General features: G+C 42.0%; 1 protein-coding gene across 5 annotated transcripts in view; it reads right to left on the minus strand.

The window, feature by feature from the left end:
- Positions 1-22,766, minus strand: part of ltbp1 (latent transforming growth factor beta binding protein 1) — an 81,230-nt gene that overhangs the window by 26,702 nt on the left and 31,762 nt on the right. For 3 of the 5 annotated variants that reach the window (XM_066697123.1, XM_066697122.1, XM_066697119.1), the window contains exons 6-16: positions 20,549-20,821; positions 19,565-19,833; positions 18,360-18,462; positions 14,705-14,782; positions 11,403-11,525; positions 9,735-9,812; positions 9,328-9,450; positions 5,937-6,104; positions 2,725-2,940; positions 1,710-1,732; positions 459-561 (exon numbers count right to left, since the gene is read on the minus strand). In XM_066697123.1, the coding sequence (XP_066553220.1) occupies positions 459-561; positions 1,710-1,732; positions 2,725-2,940; positions 5,937-6,104; positions 9,328-9,450; positions 9,735-9,812; positions 11,403-11,525; positions 14,705-14,782; positions 18,360-18,462; positions 19,565-19,833; positions 20,549-20,821 (1,557 nt within the window). The remainder of the gene's footprint in view (positions 1-458; positions 562-1,709; positions 1,733-2,724; positions 2,941-5,936; positions 6,105-9,327; positions 9,451-9,734; positions 9,813-11,402; positions 11,526-14,704; positions 14,783-18,359; positions 18,463-19,564; positions 19,834-20,548; positions 20,822-22,766) is intronic. The other 2 variants (XM_066697120.1, XM_066697121.1) reach the window with 2 other exon arrangements.

A 22,766-nucleotide genomic window follows, 5' to 3' on the forward strand; every position in this document is an offset into this window, starting at 1 on the left:
CTGGGCATCCGTGACTCTTTCAAAGGATCAGCTCAAAAGCAACCAACCCTCAAATTTAAGAAGCTCATTAAGAAACCCAGATCACATAAATTATTGATCCTCACTGGAATTCTGTCCATAAAAAAAACAAAGCACATTCAATGCAGGGATGGAAGTAAGTCTCATCATCAGACAGCACCTTGAGCCTCGTCAGTTTTTACGAGTCAGCATCAACAACTGGACAATTAATTACCTTATTCAGCATAGAGGCCAATTTAAAATAACGTGAAATATGCTTGGTTCTCCTAATAAAATCTTGTGGTGGCCCTCTTGACTTCTGAGGCAATGCGCACAAGAACCGGCAACTCGTGAAACTGGGAGAGGATCAAAAGCACTGTGGAATGGTAGTCTTCTTTGTGTGTGTGGAGTGTGTAGCTGAGAGAGAGGGCGCTCTGCGACACGGAGAAAGGTTTGGCCACCTGGGAAGCCGGGGTCCAGACTGATGGTGGAAATGCCAGGAGACAGCTGGGGCTGGCCGGGCTCTAAAATTGACTTATTATTAGAACCGAGCGTAACGAGCTCCTAAATAACAAAGAGAAGATAGAAAATGGAAATAAGAATGTCATTTAAAACAAACCAAAAAAAGACCTGTTTCAAAAGAACAAAACAAAAAAACAATCACAATCAGAAGCAAACACCCCTAGTCTCATGCAGATCCCTCACATGCAATCGCTCCTTCAACAGATCTGTGATCAAGCGTGAGCCGAGGTAGGGACATCCACAAAACACAGCGCGAGCGAAGCAGGGCCTGATACAGACGTCAAGGAAAGGGAAGGATTGGTTAATCTGATTGCACCGAGGAGCGAGACTTGAATGTCTTCTTAGAGATGTATACAGGCTGCCTGACAATTGAATGAGATGTTTTCAAAAATTGATGAAGGGAAATCTGCTTTGTAAAAGTTTCCACTAAACTGCCTTTTTAATTTATTTATATATATTTTTTTCCTTTCCTCCCACTTTATGCTATTGCCTGAAAGTCTATCATGGCTGGTGCCAAAGCCTTGGACTGCTCTAAGCAATGGCCGTGCCAATATCTGATCTTGATGTGAGAAAGAATCATAACATCTCTGCATGAGTTTTAAAACATAAATATTTATGGCAAGTACAATAGGACTTTTTAAATGGATATTATTGATTTTCTGTGACAGTTTTAACAGCTCTAAACCATGCATAAAGAATAAACACACTTTGTTGATCTCTGCAGTGTACAGACCTTTGCCATGCATATGTAAATGACCGCTGAAGCTGAACTTTTCCTCCTCACATCACAGTTGAAAAACATAAACAAGACTTTAGTGAACTTGCATACAAAGAATAAAGGAAGGATTTCACCGAGCTAAAGTCATTTATTTACCTTGTTTAGTTTGATAACTGGAAAGGAATGCTTCTCATGCACTGAGTGGAATTATTAAGCCGCAAGAAACAATGGTGGTGGTTTAGATTCCTGTTTTGTGTGGATACAAGTGCTAGAAATGTTGTGAGGACCTCCTTCAACAAGTCTCCCCTCATGTTACACATAGGACACTTCCAATCTAGTCATGCAGAAGTGATGCCAGCTGTACATGCAAGAGAGATGCCAGCCAGATGTCATGCCAGCGCCAGACAAGGCCGTTACATGCAAAAGCTACAGGAGGTGCATTTCAGCTTTGTGCAGAAATTATACAACCTACCTGCTCAGGTGCTGCTGTAACTACTGCAATAAAAATAAAAATATTGATATATTAAAATAACTGAGACTTTTTGGTTTTGGGTTGCATAGGCAGCTTTTCAAAATGCAATTTGACAGTAAGGATTAATGGTTTGAATGAATCTGCTGCTTCTTGACATCCATAAACCATAAAGACTACTTTATATACCTAACAAAACATGCTGTAGGAAAATGAAAAACTACTATTCAACAACTACTCACTATTAACAGTGAATGTTAATCCACTGCTGGGCTCCAGACCTGACCTGTTATTTCTACCCAAGAGTCAAACTGCAACAAACTGCCCTGCTAATAGCAAACCACTGAGTGAGCAGATGCTACAGGTTAATTTTGAACAAACCTAAATATGATATACATCAATGTAAGCAAGACAACTGTTTTTTTTCTTTTGAAAATACAGTGGTTCCCTGCATTGTAGCCCATTTAGTGAGCTTTAAAATGGCAGATGTTTCTTTCTGCTAGATGGTGCCAATTGCCAATTTTTTGAAGACTGCCAAATTAGTCAGGAATCACAAAAAAAAAAAAAAGTGTTTTATTACTTTCCAGAAGGTTTTGGGGGTGAATCCGGGACAAAAGCTATGAAGCTCTCTTTGTTTACGAAATTGAAAGCATGTCAAGATAAAACACAACAAAGTACTGTGCTAAAGCCTGCTGATAAATATCGAGCTTTGCTTCACGGGGCCACAGAGGTGCAGGGTGGCAGCAGATCTACCGCACTGGGTGAAAGCTGTCTCTGTCGGTCAAATACATGTCCCCACATGGCAACACATACTCTTTTGTTATCAAGTTTTTCCTTTCAATTTTCTTTTGATTGTAGCTGAAGGATTATTCAAAGTGATCACAGTGCCAACAGTGAAACAGAGAGAAAAACCAGAGCAGAGCCTGGCTGTAGTGATGAGGCACCACCAGTCTCTTGCCAGTGTGCTGTGTGGACCAGAGCTAAGTCTGGCCGCCAAGAGGACCCTGTGATCCCTCACCTTCCACTGTGGCCGCCTCGGGGTGGTGTCTCTCTGTGGAGCTCAGCGCCTCCACCGGCCTCTGCACGGTGGGCGCAGGGGCGGCAGGAACATGGTGCTCCGGGGGGCTGATCTTGATCTTGGTGCCACTGTCGGGTTGGTTTCGATGGCCCAGGTTCCTGTAGGTACCAGTGACCGTGTAGCCCATCCCACCAGGGCAGATTTCCTTGAAGGCGGCTACACAGTCAAAACAAGAAGAGATTGGTAAGAACCAACAGAGTTTTGTTCACAGCCGAGAGGCATTTTAGCTGTATCTCTTACCAAAGCCCATTTTAACTCCCGAGATTAAACATCTGGGCAGAAGCAGCAGGTATGCGTTTGATTTCAACTGCACATTTTAGGAAAGCAGAAGTACACTAATGTCCTTTTTATCAATTCTAACTACAGATTTTGTTTGGTTTCGTTTATGATTTATTGAAGTCAAACAGCAATTTCATGCCAGAACTACTAGGTCTGTTTTCAGCCATAGAGCAGCTCTCCTGTCCAGTGAGGGAACCGGTCTAACTGATTTTAATGTAATTCTCATCACATGGTGATCACATGGTGCTCTGTGGTTATTCGCTCTATACTGTACCTTCTTAATATAACCCACAGAGCACCGTGCCTGCTAGTGGGCTGACTATAGGGGACCGGACAGCTCAATTTCTACAGTGCGTGCTGAAGAGTTACAGAAAAACACACACACAGAACGCGTTGTGCAATTTGCTTTCATATTGCAACAACCCAGAGCTGCTGAAGATAACAAATAGTTAAAACACAGCAAGCATTAAAAAAAAAAGACTGGTGGGGTCCACGATAGCCCGGTTCACATTTTCTCGTGTTCGTTAAGCACTATCGGATGATGAAGCATGCACATGATGATGTGATGACGTGGTCAGTGCTGGGAAATGTGATGCCGATGCCACAGCTCCACGGGTGAGGTCCCGATTCCCTGCTGCAAAAAGGCCAACTAACAGCTAATCCTGCCATTAATAAGCACTTAATTCGAGTAGAAACAGTCTGATAATACACGCACTTTTAGCCTTTTGATGCCAATTAACTTTTTCACTTATTTTTCTGCATCTGAAGCATAAATACGAACACATATATGTCCATAAATATTATATAGGCTCACGGTAAAGCTCACACTTGAAAGCCATTTAAGTGCATTGTAAATCTTTATTACTGTAGCTGCTGGGTTTGATTTCTGCTACTACCTCCAATAACAACAGCTTTGATGATCTTGCTCAAAACTAGTGGAAAGCATCAAGGCTGCGATGCCAACACAGAGCCCAATTCAACCCAGTTGAGTCTCTCTAGGTACCTAAGTCAAACCGCACTGGATCCCTGGCCATTTACGATTATTTTATGGAGACTTCTCCACTGCCATCAATAATTCATTCTTAAGAACATATCACCCCATTAAATATATTTAAAGGGCTTGGGAAAGAATGCGAGTTCAATATAAATCCTATTTCTTTCATATATTACCGAAAACGGCAAAAAAAAGGTTGTAATTATATAAAGAATTTGAAAGGAGATAATTCATTAAGAAGAGTGAAATACAGTATATTCAATGTGGCTGACAGACTGAAGCCAGTTCAGTACCCTGTATTAATGACCCGAGTTAACCCTCGAGAACTTGCATTGTAAGAGTTTTTATCAGCCACTACAGGCAAAATTAGATGTGTAGTTTGACTGAAATATATAGAAATATATTTATACCTAAAATGCTTTTTGTCATCCTTATAATAATTTTAAAGAAAAAACATCAAACACTTTCCAATATGAAATGTATTACTCTCTAAAGTCCCTTTCTAAAAAGGCTACAGGGCTCAGATATGTGCTCAAAGAGTATAGTATTACAAATAGCTGCTAAAACATATATGCAGGTTATTTTAAAACAGGGACGGCAACATCAGTGAGTGTTGAACAAGAACAATTTCCAGTAATGCTTCTGAACCTCACAGCCGAAAAGCCTTCCCGCAAAAAGTTCATTCTTCACAGCAAGGTCTTGCCGTTAAATGATTTTCCTAATCCTACCTGTCTGTTCAACTTTATTTTCTGATTAAGGAAGCACATGCCTTTGATTTCACCCACTTCATTTACAGACCCCGGGCTTGGGAACCACCCAGAAAAGCAGGCTGAGTACGGAGCAATCACCCCATCCTGTATTGGCAGGAACATTAATCCTGACTTGTGTTGTGAAACAGACATATGAGCAGAAGAATCCAGGAATGTGCCAGAGAGAATGGGCAGCACCAGCCAGGGGAAATGTTTAAGGTGGCTGAAGTGGTCATTCACAGACTGAACAAGAAACAAATGAGAAACCTGGATGAATGTGTTTTAAGCCTTGCTTTTAAATGAAACCCCCTGTGCCTACAGTCTTCTGTTCTGGAATTCCCTCCTTCAGGTAACAAACGTTCAAATCTGCAACTCTACACAATGCATACAGCCAGAATAAACTGTCTGTCCTACAAGCAATTACGCAACTGGAAGAGACTATATTGTTCCTAATGGCTCTCAAAAGAATACTTTTAAATTACTAAAATGTTTGTCTTGCTCTGTTTTCCATTCACCTACTTTTTATACGTCTGTGCTTTCTTTTCTTCTGGGGAATAAAGCCCTGTATATGGCTGCAGTCACCTGGTACCTATTCAATGTTTAGTTGGTGTATGAGGCTTGCATTTCCTCTAACGGTTTGGCAGTACAGTCAGAGTAAAAAATAAAATAAAAATGCAAGCTTTCATCCACTAAAGACTGAGTATTTAACTTGGACCTGCAAACGTGTACAACTTCAGTAAAGTAACATACCAAAACAAGCCAGCAAGATTACCACATCGTTTAAAAAAATCACAGTTGTCTGAAGAAAAACCAAAAGGAGAGACAGCAACTAACAGTCTTACATTTTCTGTTGAAAATGACATCAAGAGCTATAACAAGACAGATACATGAATGAATAAATACATCCCTCAGCATCTGAGTAACAGACTTAAATCAATGGCAGAATGGACATGACAGGGGGGTGTTTGCCATAAGCAGCTACAAACTAGCAGAAAGGCTGAACATGCAGGGAGGGGACAGAAAGATGAGTCGTGTGCACAGAGAGGGTGGACATGGTGTGTTTCTCAAGGTGTCTCATTCTGGTTTTATCTGATGAGTTCATGGTTTGACTTTGGGCTGGAGGGGCTTACCTGTTCCAAGAATGGGACACTTGTCACAGTGCGGCCCCCAGGCCTTGCCCACACTGCAACAGCAGAGCTGCTTGCTGAGCTGCACAGACACTGGGTGCATACACTGCTTTCCAGCACTGACAAATCGGAAACAAGGGCCTTTCTCCTCGGGGACCATAGGAGTACTGGCTGCAGTGAAAAGGGAAGGGAGTGCGCTTGATTGTTACACATGTAAAAAGAATAAAAAGTAAGAAATTAAATGAGAGAAGAAAAAGTTTCCATCACCAGAACTCCCCTCATCCCTCCACAGAGAAGTTTTATCGTAACATCATTTACACTCTCAAAAATATCTTAAGAAATATAAACCTTCTCCGGCAGCTTCCCGAGAAACATCACCTCAGTCTATATTTCGTAAATATTTTTGAACCATGAAGAAAATAAAACACAAAAAGCATAACACAAATAACAGGTGAGCTGTAGAGTTTGCAATAAGGAGTGGATCTCCCTAAAGGTCAGGACGTACTAAAGTGTCCTGTTTCTTAGGAAGCTAATGACCCCTACTTCAACCAAGCAAACAGGGCCATGTTCATGCAAGGGTGACAGAGAAGCGTTGTTGTCATGCACTGGCTACACAGCAGAAACACAAAGACCTACACAGCAGACATGGTGCATATAAACATGTAACATGGTACAGCTTTAACATCCTGTGGTACTCCTAAATATTTCTACACATTCTGCAGTTTTGAAGCAGTACTGTGGTACACCTTTATATTACAGGAGGCAGGGCTGGGAGCCTACATGAGCAGCTAGGAAAGGATTGCTGGTAGCTTTCCAATGGTTGTTCAGGAGGCACATCAACTCCTGAAGATATTGGACCACATTTTGCAAAACCTACACACTGCTCACATTTAATACGTTCTCCCTTCACATCTGCATTACACCAGACCCCGGTCTGTGACATTGGCAGACAAAATACATTTTCAATGTCACGGCATATTCATATTTCAGTTTGCTAAATGATTGTTGTAATGGAAATAGGCAATTACATTAAAAATCAGGATACGAAAGATGTTTTACATTATTATTTCTATTTGTCTCTTTACTGAAATTCTTTATTTAAAAGAGCTGGCTCTTCTGAAGCCCCTGAGAGAATAAAAAGTGTCTGTAACATAAATGAACCACACTCCCAATAACGACAGATAAAGTAAAAAGTAAATGCTCTTGGTACTGTCAAAGTTTGGACCACTGCTTCCATGCATGGAAATTCACACCTAATTCATACTGGCATTTAATAGCATAATGGGAGTGTGTCGACAGCAGAAACTCAAATCCCGCGAGGCACATTGTGCACCTAACAACGACAGCACTGTATTGTTTAAAATATAAATAAAAACTCCCCTTTTATGTTGACTCGAGTCATGGTGTGGAAAAAAGGCGCTTGTATTGAACAGCAGGAACTCTTGGTCTTAGATTAGACCAAAGTGTACTGGTTGACAGATACAAGCAATTATAAAAACATATTTCTAAATTATTACCATAAGAATATTGGTGCCTTAATCATACTTTCTGCATTATCAAATCCCCTGCCTTCCCTGTTAATGGTTTCCAAATGCACCCCAAGCTTCTCTGCTGGGTAACACAGTATTGTTTCCAGTATTTGGGATTTTACTCATTTGCTTAACGGTGCTTTGTGCATTATTACATGGTGTAGTGACAAATAAGATCAAATCCACTACTGTGTTTAAATGGGACAAAATATCAGTAGGGGTGTCTGTGCGTCTGTGGCCTTTTACCTAACTATAGTCTACATATGTCTTTTTAAAAGAAGTGAAGTATTAAACATCCATATATGTGTCATCTACATTCAACAGCCTCATTAAACAGTCAGAACTGAAACCGTCCGATGATTAAGTATTACTGTGCGGGAGAAAGGGTTAAACTGGACCCATGTGTCCTTGAAACTGCTGGTGAAGCCGTGGCGGCGCCTCTGAGTCTCATTACTTAACATCCTCAACACGCAGGAAATTGTGCATGACAACCAGCAATCACCCTGACACCCAGAGTCAACCAGCCCCGAACCTCCGCCAATGGGACCCAGCGTAACTATTTCCCATTTATCATATCATTAGGACTCCTATCAAAACGTTTGACATGCTTGGAGACAATGCTAATGAAACGGGGTGCCGTGGGGCGCTGCAGAGAGCCAGGAAGTGTCAGCTGTAGTGGAGCTTTTACGGAGATTTAAAATATAAATAACTCAAGATTTTTGTTTCTCTCCCGCCAATGCATCGGTTTACGAAAAACAAACAGACGAACAGTCATTTCACGAAGCCTGGCCGGGCGAAAACATTCCACATGGATCCAAGCATCGGAGGAGTGTATAAGCAAACACGTTCATTCAGCCAAGATGCATCACTCTTATCGTATTGGGCTCTTCTGACTGTGGCAAACGCAGGCTTCTCATCAGTCCATTCATTACTGTCATGCACATTCTCATTAATCAGGACACAAAGTCTGCCGTTTGTCCTCTGTCAACCTTTTCAATGCCATACCCTACTCAGGCAAGATTCTGCATACACTTAAACTAAAGTCTTCCAAAAAATAACACAAAAACAAAACACATACACAAAAAACACATCAGCCAGCAGATTGCAAAGATAAATTAAAATAAAACAAATATCTGTCATCAGTCATTTCAGGCATTCATGCAGGGCAGGCAAAACAATAAGATATTCTACCAAATTTAAATTCATAAAACATGTAAGAGGATGAAACACTGCAGGTCCCTGTGGAGGAACCCATGCTGTAAGGATCGGGCACTCAATTATTTGTCTACAGGGAAAGCTGAAGACCCCGATTACTTCCACAGGTGATAAATGACCGCTCTGTATTCATTACGAAGACAATAAATAAGATATGAAGATCGCAGGTGAATCAACACACTTATTGCACAACCTTATTTGGAGCAGTTACCTGATTTTCATGCTGGCATGGTTATGTTGAACATCTCCTCCATTAAGAAGACCCACTGACACAATTAATAACTTTAATTTTACAACCCCGGGAGATCTAGCATTGTTTGTTTTTTCTGAAGGGGATGCAAATCAGAAAACAACCTTCCCTCGGACGAGACTCCCAGACATGGGCTTTATATCTACTCTCAGATGCCCCTCGGAGTCAGATCTGTGCCAACCTCTGCTCCACACCTAAACTCACAGCATGTTAACACTGAAACCCAAGAGGCGCAGTGCTTTGAAGTGAAATTAGCTAATCATATCTATGAATACCTTACATTAAACAAATTAACAAACAATGACCAAAGTAATTGCATTTAGTTGCAAGGAACACATTCATCACAACACAGCAGTTGGAGTGACGCACAAGAACCTCAGTCCTCTGCTCAGGGACTTACGTATACAGTTGGAAAGCGAGGCGTCTGGCATGTAACCTGCCTTACAGAAGCACCTGTAGCTGCCAATGGTGTTCAGGCACTCTCCGTTTGTACACACGCCCTGCAGGTGGCACTCATTGATATCTGTGAACAGAACCAACAAAAAAGCAGAGTTCAAATCAGTCTCCAACCGATGTATTGAAGTCATCCCCTTGTATCATGTCCAAATTAAACACAGATTAAAGAAGTCAGTCAAACATGCATGTCAAACAGGCCTAGTTTTGCAGTTTTCTTCCATCTTAATTATTAGCGTCAAACCATTGTTTAAAGTTTGTCAAAACATCAGGAATACTGCCCGTGTTGTATTTTCATGTGATTCACAATGATGCAATAAAGAAGGGTTACAGTTGGCAGGCTGGAGTTCGTACCTTGGCAATAGGTGTTATTGATCCTCTTGTATCCCTGAGGGCAGTCCATCGCGTGCCTCGGTCCTGTCAGGGGGATAGCTGGAGGAACAGGAACATCTGCTGCTTATTTTGAGCTGGGCCATTTCTGAAACTTTTATTAGTGCCTAACAAGATCTTGCTGTTTTACAGACAAATAATACAAGACTTTATCCTTTAGGTTTGTATTTTTTCAGAATTTCAGATTACACCTTGTCTGAGTATTTGCTCTGTGCCCTGGCAAACCTCTCAAAAACAATGGGACCAATTCTACTATAACCTGACTCTTGCAAAGTCTAACCCAGTGACTACAATAGGTGTAGCCTGCCTGGGACTGTAGCAGAGAGGAGAGGAGAGAGGAGAGAGGAGAGAGATTCACCACATGGCACAGCAGGTGCCAGTCTTTCTTATCAAACCTTACAAAACCATGGGAACCCCTGCTAATATTAAATAAGTATGACATTGTAGAACAAAGCACAAAATCAAACAGTGGAGGATCAAGGGATGGCTATTTTATTACCCACCCCCTCCTCTCCCCCCTGCTCTTTTTGCATTTACTTTTTCTTTTCAGGAATGCGTGACAGCGGTTCAGTAGTATTATAATGCCCTGGCATCAGGAGCGTGTGAAGTCCAGAAAAATATTTTATTTTCCTTAAATAATTCTAACCTTTCAAGTTTCAAAACTAATGTTGTATCATATATGTCCCTCCTCCTAAAGGTAAGTAACCAATCAGATGCATCATATACGTTCTGCCCCTGGAGCAGTTCTGTCCTAACAGAGTTGGTTAGCAAAAGCTCGCTTTACTAATTGGGTCATTTACATCTGCTTGAAGGCATGACTAAGCAGAGTGACAGCCCAGAGAGCCTTTGACAGATTGGAATTATTTTAAATAAAAATCAGGGAGGAAGTAATGCTGCGTTCACGTCATTTGGGAAGGAAGGTAAATATGAGCTCCCGACTTTCACGTCAGCTTCCAGGTCATAAATACTACTCGTGAACTCAGACTTTGGAGATGTACCGCAATTTCTCCCACTTGAATAATTCTGACGTCACAAACACTTAAATCTTATCAAACAACAGGACACATGTCATCAAATTCGGTTGTAAAGTGTAAGTAAAAGCATACATTAATTGCTGTTCAATGTCTTTGAAAAGAACATAGTATGTTGTAACTGTGAGAAATCTGATGATAATTATTACGAGCATAAAACAAAGTCTACGGAAAACCTCCATCTTAGCATCTGAATGGGTTCAGCCTGGGTCAATTGCGGGAACACTCAGGTTGTTGCTCCGACCAAGTAAGTGGTTTCTACCATAATTCCCACATTACATGAATGCAGGGTAATACTGGAGTTTGGAAATGTTGCGGAAGCAGCGGTCGCCTGTAAGGCATCTGTACCCATGCAGTCAGGACTTTGCCAGGCTCAGCTCCACACCATCCCCTCCTTAACCTCACAGCATGTTAACACTGAAACCCAAGAGGCGCAGTGCTTTGAAGTGAAATTAGCTAATCATATCTATGAATACCTTACATTAAACAAATTAACAAACAATGACCAAAGTAATTGCATTTAGTTGCAAGGAACACATTCATCACAACACAGCAGTTGGAGTGACGCACAAGAACCTCAGTCCTCTGCTCAGGGACTTACGTATACAGTTGGAAAGCGAGGCGTCTGGCATGTAACCTGCCTTACAGAAGCACCTGTAGCTGCCAATGGTGTTCAGGCACTCTCCGTTTGTACACACGCCCTGCAGGTGGCACTCATTGATATCTGTGAACAGAACCAAAAAGAAAGCAGAGAGTTCAAATCAGTCTCCAACCAACATATGCACTTTCTGGAAGGCATATTCAATTTTAATATTTAGGATTAATGAGAACACTATAGTAATTGCAGTTTGACAGTAATATATTATTCATGTGTATTTATGTTGCTTTGCCAAGTATACATATTATATCACATTTCCATTCAACATCATGCAATGATCGAGGTCCGCAACAGCCCTGGTACAACTTACAGCATTTCAATATCAATAAAACAGCAAGGTCTAGGATGCGAGTCTAATAAACATCTTGAGCATTCCTCAGAAAATCTAAATATTTAACAATGATATATATATAATAAAAAATATAAATTTAAAAATCAGCAGCTGTTGAGATTAATTGGAAAGGGCAATAAAAAAATAAAAGAAAAGCTCATGTCTTTCTCAGAATAGTATTGCAGTTTGTAATTAAAGTCTTGGATCATTTGGCCCTCTGGGTATTTTGAGGGAATTAGAAAATAAAACGTCCTCCACTGACATTCTGAGAAGCCTTATGTAAAAGCTAGAGTAACTCATCTGTACCAAAAGACTCGGTGAGATGAGAATTTCATTACGTCTCAAACAGAAATGGAGTTGGAAGGTCCTTCTCCTCAATTTACTTCCATCATAACTGTATACGATCAGACAGACACAACTCCAGGGAAATATGAGGCATCATGCCACACAACTTTGCTGATGGCAGGTATTCGGAATTTCACATTTGTTTAAAGACTGATTTTATGAGGGAAAAACATTTAGGGAGTGATTTATTTAAAATTCATTACAAATAATAATAAAATAATCTCTGATACAGAACTACTATGGTATATGCTTTTCAAAAAGGGCTGAGGAAGCCTCCACTGATACAAGCCACATGGTCTGCCTGTCCACCGATCATAACGATGATTTGTCAACTCATTTAAAGTAGTCTGGTAAATTACAGAAAAAAGACCACAACTGATTGTTTCTGAACTACCGGAGGGATGCAAACAGCTTGATGCTATATTATAAGAAAGAGCAAGAGGTAACTGATGTGTACGTTCAGAGAATAGTAAGTAATCTGCAATCTTGATAATGCAATCAATCCTGGGTTCATTCCAAAATGTCGGCAATGAAACGAAGATCTGAGCAGTGAAGTGTTTTTAATCTAGCAAGGATCGTTTCTGAGAGCGGACGAGTCCTGGCCCGTGTTGAAGAAGGTGATTATGAAGATCAATAGCAGTCTGCAGTACCTCTCTTCAGTGTTGGCAGAGCTCCTTCATCCGACACATTTCGCAATGCTACTTGTGCATCAACACGTTATTGCACTGATGCTATCATTATCAATCACGGCACGTGACGGTAGCCCAGTCTAGCTGAGTGAAAACATTGTGATTGAAGAAGAGTGACCCACGGCTGTTTGGCAGAGAAGTCTATATGCTGGATCCATTGCCAGCTCTCGGGCAAGACTAAGGGCTGATGTCTGTGGTGCTCCCTTGCGTCCCTTCATAATGAAAAAGAGAGTAGCCCAGCTAGAGGTCGTTCCTGCTTGTGTTCTGCATGGAAATTGCAGCCAGGTGTGTATTTAGTCAAGGGGGGTTCATCAAAGTCAGGAGGTTTCCCCCACAAATGCTGTGTCAGCTTTATATGGTTTCAGTTAACCTGTATGTTTGGTATGTTTGGAGCTGAGGGAGATATACATATATAATGGCTGTTTATTAAAACTACTGTCTACTGGACAGCTGGGGTTTCCTGTTTCAGGTAATACCCACCTCTGTAATCAATCATGCAACTGAAAGAGTAATTACCCACACAGGCCAGAAAATAACTGGATTTAGCACAATTATATGGAGAGCTGCTGAACTGAACTTGCGCGCAGATGACTGTGTGCTTCAGGCACATTACAGTTACTGTCCACTGTTATTAGAGAAATGATAAGAGGTCCGCTTATAAATCAGGGCAGCGCCTGCACCTGGGCATCCCGAGATTGACCAACAGCTGTCACTTAGGTTCATGACATGTTTATGCACGCGAGATTAATCAAGACTACTACTGCCCACCTAGACTAACCCCCCATCAATAACAAGAACTCGAAGGTACAGTCTCAGGTATCCACATCTGTAAGTCATTCTCCAGCTGTAGCCTGATCCCTCCTCCTCAAACTCCATGAATATGCTTTTATTAGAGATATTACAGTACAGTAAAGCAATTAATAAAAATACATATTGAGTTTCTACAAAATGAACGGGAAACAATAATAAGTGAACAGGATGCCGTGAATTATATGGAGTCACGACACTCTGCCGAGAACAGTCTGGGCCTGGCTGAGCGTAGTTGTTTTTCTTGTTTCTTTCTCTCCTTTGAGCTCAGCTGTCATGTGCTGCGCTTGTCCCGTTCTTATTTTTATAAAATTCCAGACAGGGATGGATCTCATACATGTGGCCACTTACTGCCTTATCGAGATACAGTCCTCTGCAGGTGAAACACACTGTTATACAGCCAGGTATGAACTGGAGTCCTCTCTCTCAGAGATAGGTTTACAGATACCATTGATCAAGAGATTCTGGATTGTACAGAGTTAAAACCTGTGGTGTACAACTGCTGATTTACTGTAATACTGTTGGAAGGTGCCTGGTTGCCAGCCCTGATATATTGAAGTCATCCCCAGCTATTATATCCAAATTCAACACTGATTAGAGAAGTCAGTCAGATATAGCACCAGCTCTTTCTCGCCACTCAGTGTATAAATCTGGCAAAAACAGGATTGATCATTAAAAAAATAAATAAAAATAGGTGTTTCACTTCTCATGGAGTGACTCCAGAGAGTCCCCAAATGGCAGCTGGCACATGACTGAAGAAATGAAAAATCAACTGATATTCCCCACAGTTTGCAGACTTCGGCAACATGCTTGAGTCTAAAACAGAAATATTTCATAACTCCCAGCATAGGGTGTTCTGAAGTTTTAAAATCTGCGGCGGGGAGCAGATGAAGAAAATGATATGCATGTCAAACACAGGCCTAGTTTTGCAGTTTTCTTCCATCTTAATTATTAGCATCAAACCATTGTTTAAAGTTTGTCAAAACATCAGGAATACTGCCTGTGTTGTATTTTCATGTGATTCACAATGATGCAATAAAGAAGGGTTACAGTTGGCAGGCTGGAGTTCGTACCTTGGCAATAGGTGTTATTGATCCTCTTGTATCCCTGAGGGCAGTCCATCGCGTGCCTCGGTCCTGTCAGGGGGATAGCTGGAGGAACAGGAACATCTGCTGCTTATTTTGAGCTGGGCCATTTCTGAAACTTTTATTAGTGCCTAACAAGATCTTGCTGTTTTACAGACAAATAATACAAGACTTTATCCTTTAGGTTTGTATTTTTTCAGAATTTCAGATTACACCTTGTCTGAGTATTTGCTCTGTGCCCTGGCAAACCTCTCAAAAACAATGGGACCAATTCTACTATAACCTGACTCTTGCAAAGTCTAACCCAGTGACTACAATAGGTGTAGCCTGCCTGGGACTGTAGCAGAGAGGAGAGGAGAGAGGAGAGAGGAGAGAGATTCACCACATGGCACAGCAGGTGCCAGTCTTTCTTATCAAACCTTACAAAACCATGGGAACCCCTGCTAATATTAAATAAGTATGACATTGTAGAACAAAAATGCACAAAATCAAACAGTGGGGGATCAAGGGATGGCTATTTTATTACCCACCCCCTCCTCTCCCCCCTGCTCTGTTGGCATTTATTTGTTTCACTCAGGAATGCGTGACAGCAGTTCAGTTGGATTATAATGCCCCTGGCCTGAACCCACACTGACTCTGACAGGAAGTCATTTTTAAAATGTTTGCCCTGAGAAAAGATGTCATGTTTCCCACAGAGGTTTGCACAGTAGAGTGCTGTAAATGTTATTCTCTTCTCGGCAAATTTAAAACTGCCCCCATGTGAAATGTGAGTGACTGCTGCGCCTGCCTCCAATTCAACATCGTCCCGTCCTCGAGACAGGGGCCTTCCGTTGCAGCCCCCCCGAGGACAACTGGGAACCAAACAGCTTCTATTCCATCATGGCAGCCGACTGCTAATTACTCTGGGATTCCCATTAAGCTTTTGGGATCCTGTGTTTATAATGGGGGAAGAAAACTCCCGTTGTGTAATTAGTTCAAGGGTGTAACACAAACACAATTTATGGTGCTGCATACCGCACTCCCCGTGAGGACTGATGCTGTGCCGGCATGCATTGCTTTGACAGAAACTAGATTTCTAACTCTAGTTTTAAAAAAATAAAGAGAGTCTAAAAGCTACATAAACATGCGATTTGATTTTAAACCTTTAAACGTTGACATGAATTGGTTTCATTGCACCAACATCTGTTAAGGAATACGCTGGTTTTGTTCAAATCACAGGAAAAGACGAACAACAAGAAAAAGCCTCCGGGCAGTAAGCACTACATTTGAGAGCTGCTAAACGGTGTTTCCCAGCCTGCAAACCCCATATCAAAACACACACTTTGGGCCTGAAAGGTATTATTAAACTAATTTAAAACACTGGTTGCTGGGAAAGGAAAAGAAAAGGACAAAGCGCTAGTGGGCTTTACCACAGATGAAGCTGAATAGCACATAAATACCCAAAAGGCGATTTCTTATACAGTCCTAACAAGACCATGTTTGTGTTCCTGTAAGCTTATTTATTTACCAGCTGTAACCGTCTCCGGTGCACAATGGAACACAGTTTGAGATGCAGACTCCCACGCCAGCCTCTCCTCTCTTGAGCCGACCACATCGCGCCCGAAGACCGATTCTGTTCGGTAACTTCGCCAGATCTCACCGTACCCGAGAGGACAGCTGAGAGAGGGTCTGTCACGCTACCAGCCGGAAGGGAAGAGGCCGTTCCCCATGACATGCTTTTAATATTGCAACATTTTCTAAAACAACTATTAGATGCACGGCAAATCAATAGAATAATGTCAGTTAAATTCAACTTCAAATATAGAAGAAAATTAAACGACAATTTATTTCATGATATGAGGGTGTTGAAGAGGAGGTCAATGTTTTGTTTTAGTCTTTCTGGAATGACTAAGGTGTTTCTCATTTCTGAGGTGGTAAAGATCATTCGAGACCTCCTAGTTAAACAATTTTCCATGCAGAAGAAATAAAAACACACCAGTCCACACAGGGGATCCAGCCGGTTCCCAGGGGTAAAGCTAGAATGACAAAACTACTAATTGCTGCTTCCAGCCTGACCTTTTCTTTCCCCACACGGTAACAACCGCTTTAAAAATAGCCAAAGCCACTACTGGGAGTGAAAGACAATCATGTGGGAATTAAATAAGCAGGGAAAGATTTGGGGTTTTCACAGAGATGTTACTAAAATAAACATGAAGTGACACAACCGCTTTTATTTCTGAACACACAGGGCGAGGGACACTATTCAAAACGATCAACTTTTATTACCGCTGAGTGCTTTACGCATCTGTCTAGAGCTGTCCGAGTCAAACGCGCACAGCACAGACAATGCAAAGAACAGAGTCGTTTTTCGGGGGTTATCATCCAGTTTTTTCAGACATTACTTAAATGTCGGTACTTTTAAAAGTAAAGAAAAAATTAAAGAAAACAATATTTCACATGGTTACTTCAAATAGAAAGAACCTTGCAAAGTATAGTCATACCACAGGCCAAACACTTAATGAACCCTTTCCTATGTTAGCATGATCCCCTACTTATGTGACAGATTTCTTATAGATTCCTAAAAATCGGTTCAACCAAAAAGGCAGATCAATTGGGACAAGCAGAAATGTGCAGTGGAGTCGAGTTATAAATATTCACTCACAGATTCTCACGGAAAAGAAAAATCTGACCTGGCATGTGTGCGGATGATTTGAGTTCCCATATATAGATTAAACAAACGTCAAAACGTCACGGGCTACTCGTACAGGGAGGATTGACACCAAAGGCCAAATTAAAAATAATGCCATGGAGTGAGTCAGCAGCGAGGCCCGGAGGGGCCCGGAGACTGTTTCTGTGGATTGAGCTCATTACTGGAATGAGGTTTTTTCGGTGTTCGGGTGGGTGAGTGAGTCAGCACACGCAGATTTTTATGTAATAAGAGAATGTCAGTTTTTTTTTCCCCTCCTCCGTTCTGTCTCAAGCTGTAAAAATGTTTTTCTGGAAGCTCTGGAAGGTGCAGATGTATTGTTCTGTAGCGATAGAGTGGGGGAAAAAAAAAAACGCATCTGCACAGTACTGATTTTATTGATGAATGCACCTTCCGACAGGTAGGTTCCCCACCAGCGTCATCGCGCACTGAAGGGCGTTTAAATGTCAACACGGAATACCACCTAATTATGAGTTATTAGGTGCATGTAATTAGAGATCTGCGCCCCCGGGGTTACTATTACCAGTGCGCCGTGACGGTGAGTGGGACTGCTAAACAGGAGACAGAGATGGTTTACACCGAAGCAAACGCAGCGAAATAAAAAATTCCAATACACCCAGTATAAATTCACCCCACCTATTATTTTTTATGACTTTTCTCAGATTCAGCAGAGTCTCACAGCCACGGCCCTGTAAAGGCTTTGTGAACTACTAATGAAAAAGAAAGCCAGGGCAGTTGGGCACTGCGTCGAATTAAGCCATTATTCCCATAATGCATGAAGCATGAAATAACGGGTACTAATAAGACCTAAAGGAATTAAACATGTATCCCTTTGTGTGAGGATTTATAGACTGAGGCCAGACACTCAAGGAAAAAATGAATTAATAATAATAAAACAATTTATATACAGATTCAGGATAGACATGGATGTTAGAAAGCAACAAACACACGACTTACAGGTTTTTTTGGGACATTTCTGGCACTTGTGGAAACCCCAGGACGTGCCCACAGATCCGCAGCAGTCGTCCTGTTTGGAGAGGCCCGGGAGAGCTTTGCCACACTGTAATTACAGAGCAAAGCACCGAGATTACAGCTCTATCTCTGTGGCAGGTTACTGGATGATCTGCCATCGTTCAGGAGACCTTCCTATAGCATAACTCGCCGTGTGGGGTTCACATTCACAGCTACAGGGTATACATTATGGTCTTCCACATTACGGAGCTGTCACTTCAGGGCTGCGAGCCTCTTAAAATGCTTTAGGAAATCTACAGCCTACTCAAAATAACATATAGATAAGAAAACACACAGCACAGGCAGCTAGTGTGGATTTGTCTAGCAGCTATAACTATAACAGTAAATTTAAACCAAACACACAAGAAAAGACTCCAGAGCCATACTGAAAGCTACTACTGCTGCAAATTATAACAAGTGCCATTTCTAAGCAGTTGCTCCTATAATAAACACAACACACCCCTATTATCATACAAATGAAAGCAGCTAGTTTTAAACAACTTGAGGGGAGGGGGTTGACGATACAGAGAACGCTTCCATCAGCGAGATTATTTTCATTTAAACAGCATAACCCCAGAGAGGACTGTAACAATACCAGGCACATTTACATTCCAGTTAGGATCAAATGATGAGTTACTGAGTGTTACCAATTAAGATTAGGTTTGTTCCCGAACACTAGTGGAGGAACGGGTATGCTTTGCGAAATCAACACGCAACTCATGCGATGTTTTGACTGCTGCATCTATTGTTCGGTTTCCTTAAAGCAGAAACATTTATTTTTTCGTGTTCAGTAAAAACAATGCAGTTGTATTTATTTATGGGCCAAACCAGTCCTCTCTCACTAGATCAGAGTGACTACTGAGGCCGAGTCTCTCTATTTCTACAGGAATAGGACACAGATGATTCGCTCCACAGCAGCTGTTTTCCAAGCAGGGTTGTTTGGGGGGGGGGATCACATGTTTCCTCTGAGAATACCTGCTCTGTTGAAAGTATTGAGGTGCCAAAAAATCTAAGACAAACAGTCTATGCTAACTGTACCGATTTTGTCTACGGTTGTCTAGACATCCTCCAGCAGACTCACGTCACTCTAATTGCCAGCGGGATCATGTCTAAGTCCAGTTGGTGGCATTTACACCCCTCTACTCTCTCACCTGAGTGCCAGCAGTCTCCTGGAAGCAGCGTCCCAGTTGGTTTTTGGCAGCGACAGGGTAGTGGTGGACGAATGTCTGCTGGTTGGGGTAGACAACGTTGTGGTTGTGCTGGCCTTTCTGGGAGGTCTCCCCGTAGTACGTGTAGTGGCCCGACTGCGACCCTTTGACTTTCTGTCCATTGGCGTCCAGTTGGGAGACCTGGTGGATCTGCACAGAGGCCTCGGGGGGGTGCTTGACGTGGATGTTCACAATGTTGGGGGCGAACTTCACTGTGGAAAGAGCAGGCGGAGGACAAGGAGGAGGAGGAGGAGGAGGAAGAGGAAGGGAAGGATAGAGGGAATGAGGAAGAGGGTCAGCAAAAAAGGAAAATGACCAAAATACAAGGAAAAAGTGAAGTGTTTATTAACAGAGACAGATAGAGCACATGTCTGAAGGCGGACATCTGCTTTCGGTTATCCATTTCCAGATTACAAACCAGAGAACTTAATAAAAAACAATTATCATTAAAGACATTTGATATAACAATTGTATAAAGCAGTGCAAACCACAGGATCTGACAGAAGCCATATGTACGCACTGCTCAACAAAGACACATCATATAGCAATTACACAGCGGCTCCTGGACAGAGTCTCAGAGACGACTGGACCTGTCCCTGGGTTAAATCACAAGTCAAAACGAACGCTGCTTTTGAAAGGTGCTACGACATCCAGAGCAGTTAATATACAACAGCTAAAATATGAGATTTCATTCTGGTTATCAAGGGAGTGAAAACGGCTAAGTAACAGGTGTCTACAAATTCCAAAGCAATTATACATTATTTCCCACTGAGTTCGTGTTTAATGTAAGCTGTAACAGAATTTAATTCGATATTTATTCCCTGACTCATATTCCTCATTCACAGACACTAACAAGGCTCGATTTACAGAGAAAAAAGACAGACGATAGAAATTGCGCATCGCTCGTCCACTTGAGGATCTCCATACCTTGCCTGCTGTTCTGGCCCCCGAAGGTGAGAGGCAGTGTGTGTGTAGAGAGGACCTGGGACGTCTGGCTGTGGCTCATGGACACCTGCTGATGCTGCTGGTGGGTCTGATGGGTCTGGTGCGCTTGGTGTTTCTGGTACTGCTGCGACTGGTGTCGGGACTGACCATTCTGCACGGGGAGCTGACAGAACTTGCCCGTGAAGTTCGGTGGGCACTGGCACTTGTCCCTGGCACTGCACTGTCCGCCATTCATGCAGGGTAAGTGGCACACAACTACAACCAAGACGGGACAAAACAGAGCAGTAAGGACTTGTTTCGGATAGACAGAAGGGAGAACTGACAAACTCTTCGTACCACAGACTGACCAGCGAGAACAGGAGGGAGGTGTGTTTCAGTTTAATTTAATTTAGTGTTTGTAGGCCAGGAGCATGTTTGTACGTGAATGCATTGCAGATTTGGTAGCATGTTAAATGACAGGCCTGTTAGGTGGTTATAAGCTGGTAATAACTGGTAGATTATTACACCTCAATAATGTTTCAATGCACCTGAATAGAAGAAACCATGTCTCCTGCTGTCAAAACCCCCCCCGACAAACTTGTTGTCAAACAGAGCTGATATTTATGCTGCCTTCTCTTAACTGTGACACTCTCGGCTGTTTCTCTTTCTGCGAAATCGGACTCAGTCTTCACGACATCTGCAAATAAAGTACAGCAGCTCCCAAAACTGCTCGCGTGAAGGCGGCTCTGGTTTCTGGAGCGAACACATTACATTTTCTAGGAATAACAATTATGATTTGAGGGCTTAAAGGTGCTGCCGTCTGAATCGAGGGTCTGTGTGCAGGCCAGCCCCGAGTGTGTGCTCGCTCTGTGAGGATTGTCAGTCACCCAAAGCTTAGTCATCCACAAAGGAATTTCCTCTGCAGCCCCGGCTAGTCTACACACGCGCGCGCACGGCAGACCACACTAGCCTTGCACTAAAGAAAGTATTATTTATTAAAAAGAAGAAGACTAAGAAGAGAAAAAAATGAAGAAAATCTAAATTTTAATATTAACAAGATATTCCAAAAGTATTTTACAATAATTACAGCACAAGGCCGTTTTGTGGAAGTCTTTTGGCAGGCTCTTGATACAGTTCTTGGGAAAGAAAAACAGAATCTCAGCCTCCTGTGTATTTAGAAAAAAATGTGTCAGTGGCATGGGGGAAGGGATTATAAATCAAACTGTCACTTCAAGACCAATGCAGTACATGTCTCTATTGTAAAACTCCGCCTGCTGTTGCTCCTCCTCGTTAAGGGTGGGATAAATATGGCACTCAAAACCTTATTTGCATTGATTTGCATTTCTCGTTGGGGATACCTAGTAGTTGGGAGGATGGGGGTATGTCCTGGAGGTCTGAGGTTGCTGTTATGGCAGACAGTTCTTCTGCTGAAACCACGAATATCCCGTAAAGACCCAAAGGGAAATGATCGAGGTCCTTTCCACCAAAGCGCCACCAGTCAAGCCCAAAAGCTCATGGAGGTGCAGGGGGAAATGGAGCTCAATATCTGCCACTAAACCATTATTAACACATGGGATGGGGGTCAAATCCACCCCGCCTGGGGGAATGTAAACATTCACTGTGGGTAGCGAATGAGAGTGCCGAGAGAATGGGCAATCAAAAAGGGCATTTTTTATTATTATTATTACAAAAAAACGAACCAAAAAGAATTCTCTCTTGAAAAAGCTATTATTGTTTATTGATATTATTTCATAGACTTCATGAAAACTCTCCCCCTGTAATAAAGCGGACTCATTGACTTCATAAAAACAGACCCCTACATCACAAATGGAGATCCTGATGAGTTTAAACAGTTGATAAAAAGTAATTGACTGGAAAGGAAAACCTTTGCAAGTGCCCTGTTGGATACAAAACCTTCCACCGATGCATAAAGCACTGGGCTTTCGCTCTGCATCACCCAGGCCTGTACTGGGGCTTTTCCTACGCCACACATTCTTCCACGCCAAGGAACCCAATTAGTTACATGAACATAACTAATAACGTAAAGCACACCAAACAAGAAACTCAATTAATTAGGGCCCTGGAATGCATGATTTATGGATACTTTGTTATCCAAGAGCCACAAACGTTGGCGATTTTATTTATTTGTAAACAAAATTGCACTCCGTGTCAAGGGACACGTTACTGGACACAATACCAGCTGTAGCACTTTACCATAAAC

The sequence above is a fragment of the Amia ocellicauda genome, chromosome 23 (genome assembly GCF_036373705.1).
Source record: "Amia ocellicauda isolate fAmiCal2 chromosome 23, fAmiCal2.hap1, whole genome shotgun sequence".
Classification (NCBI taxonomy): Eukaryota; Metazoa; Chordata; class Actinopteri; order Amiiformes; family Amiidae; genus Amia; species Amia ocellicauda.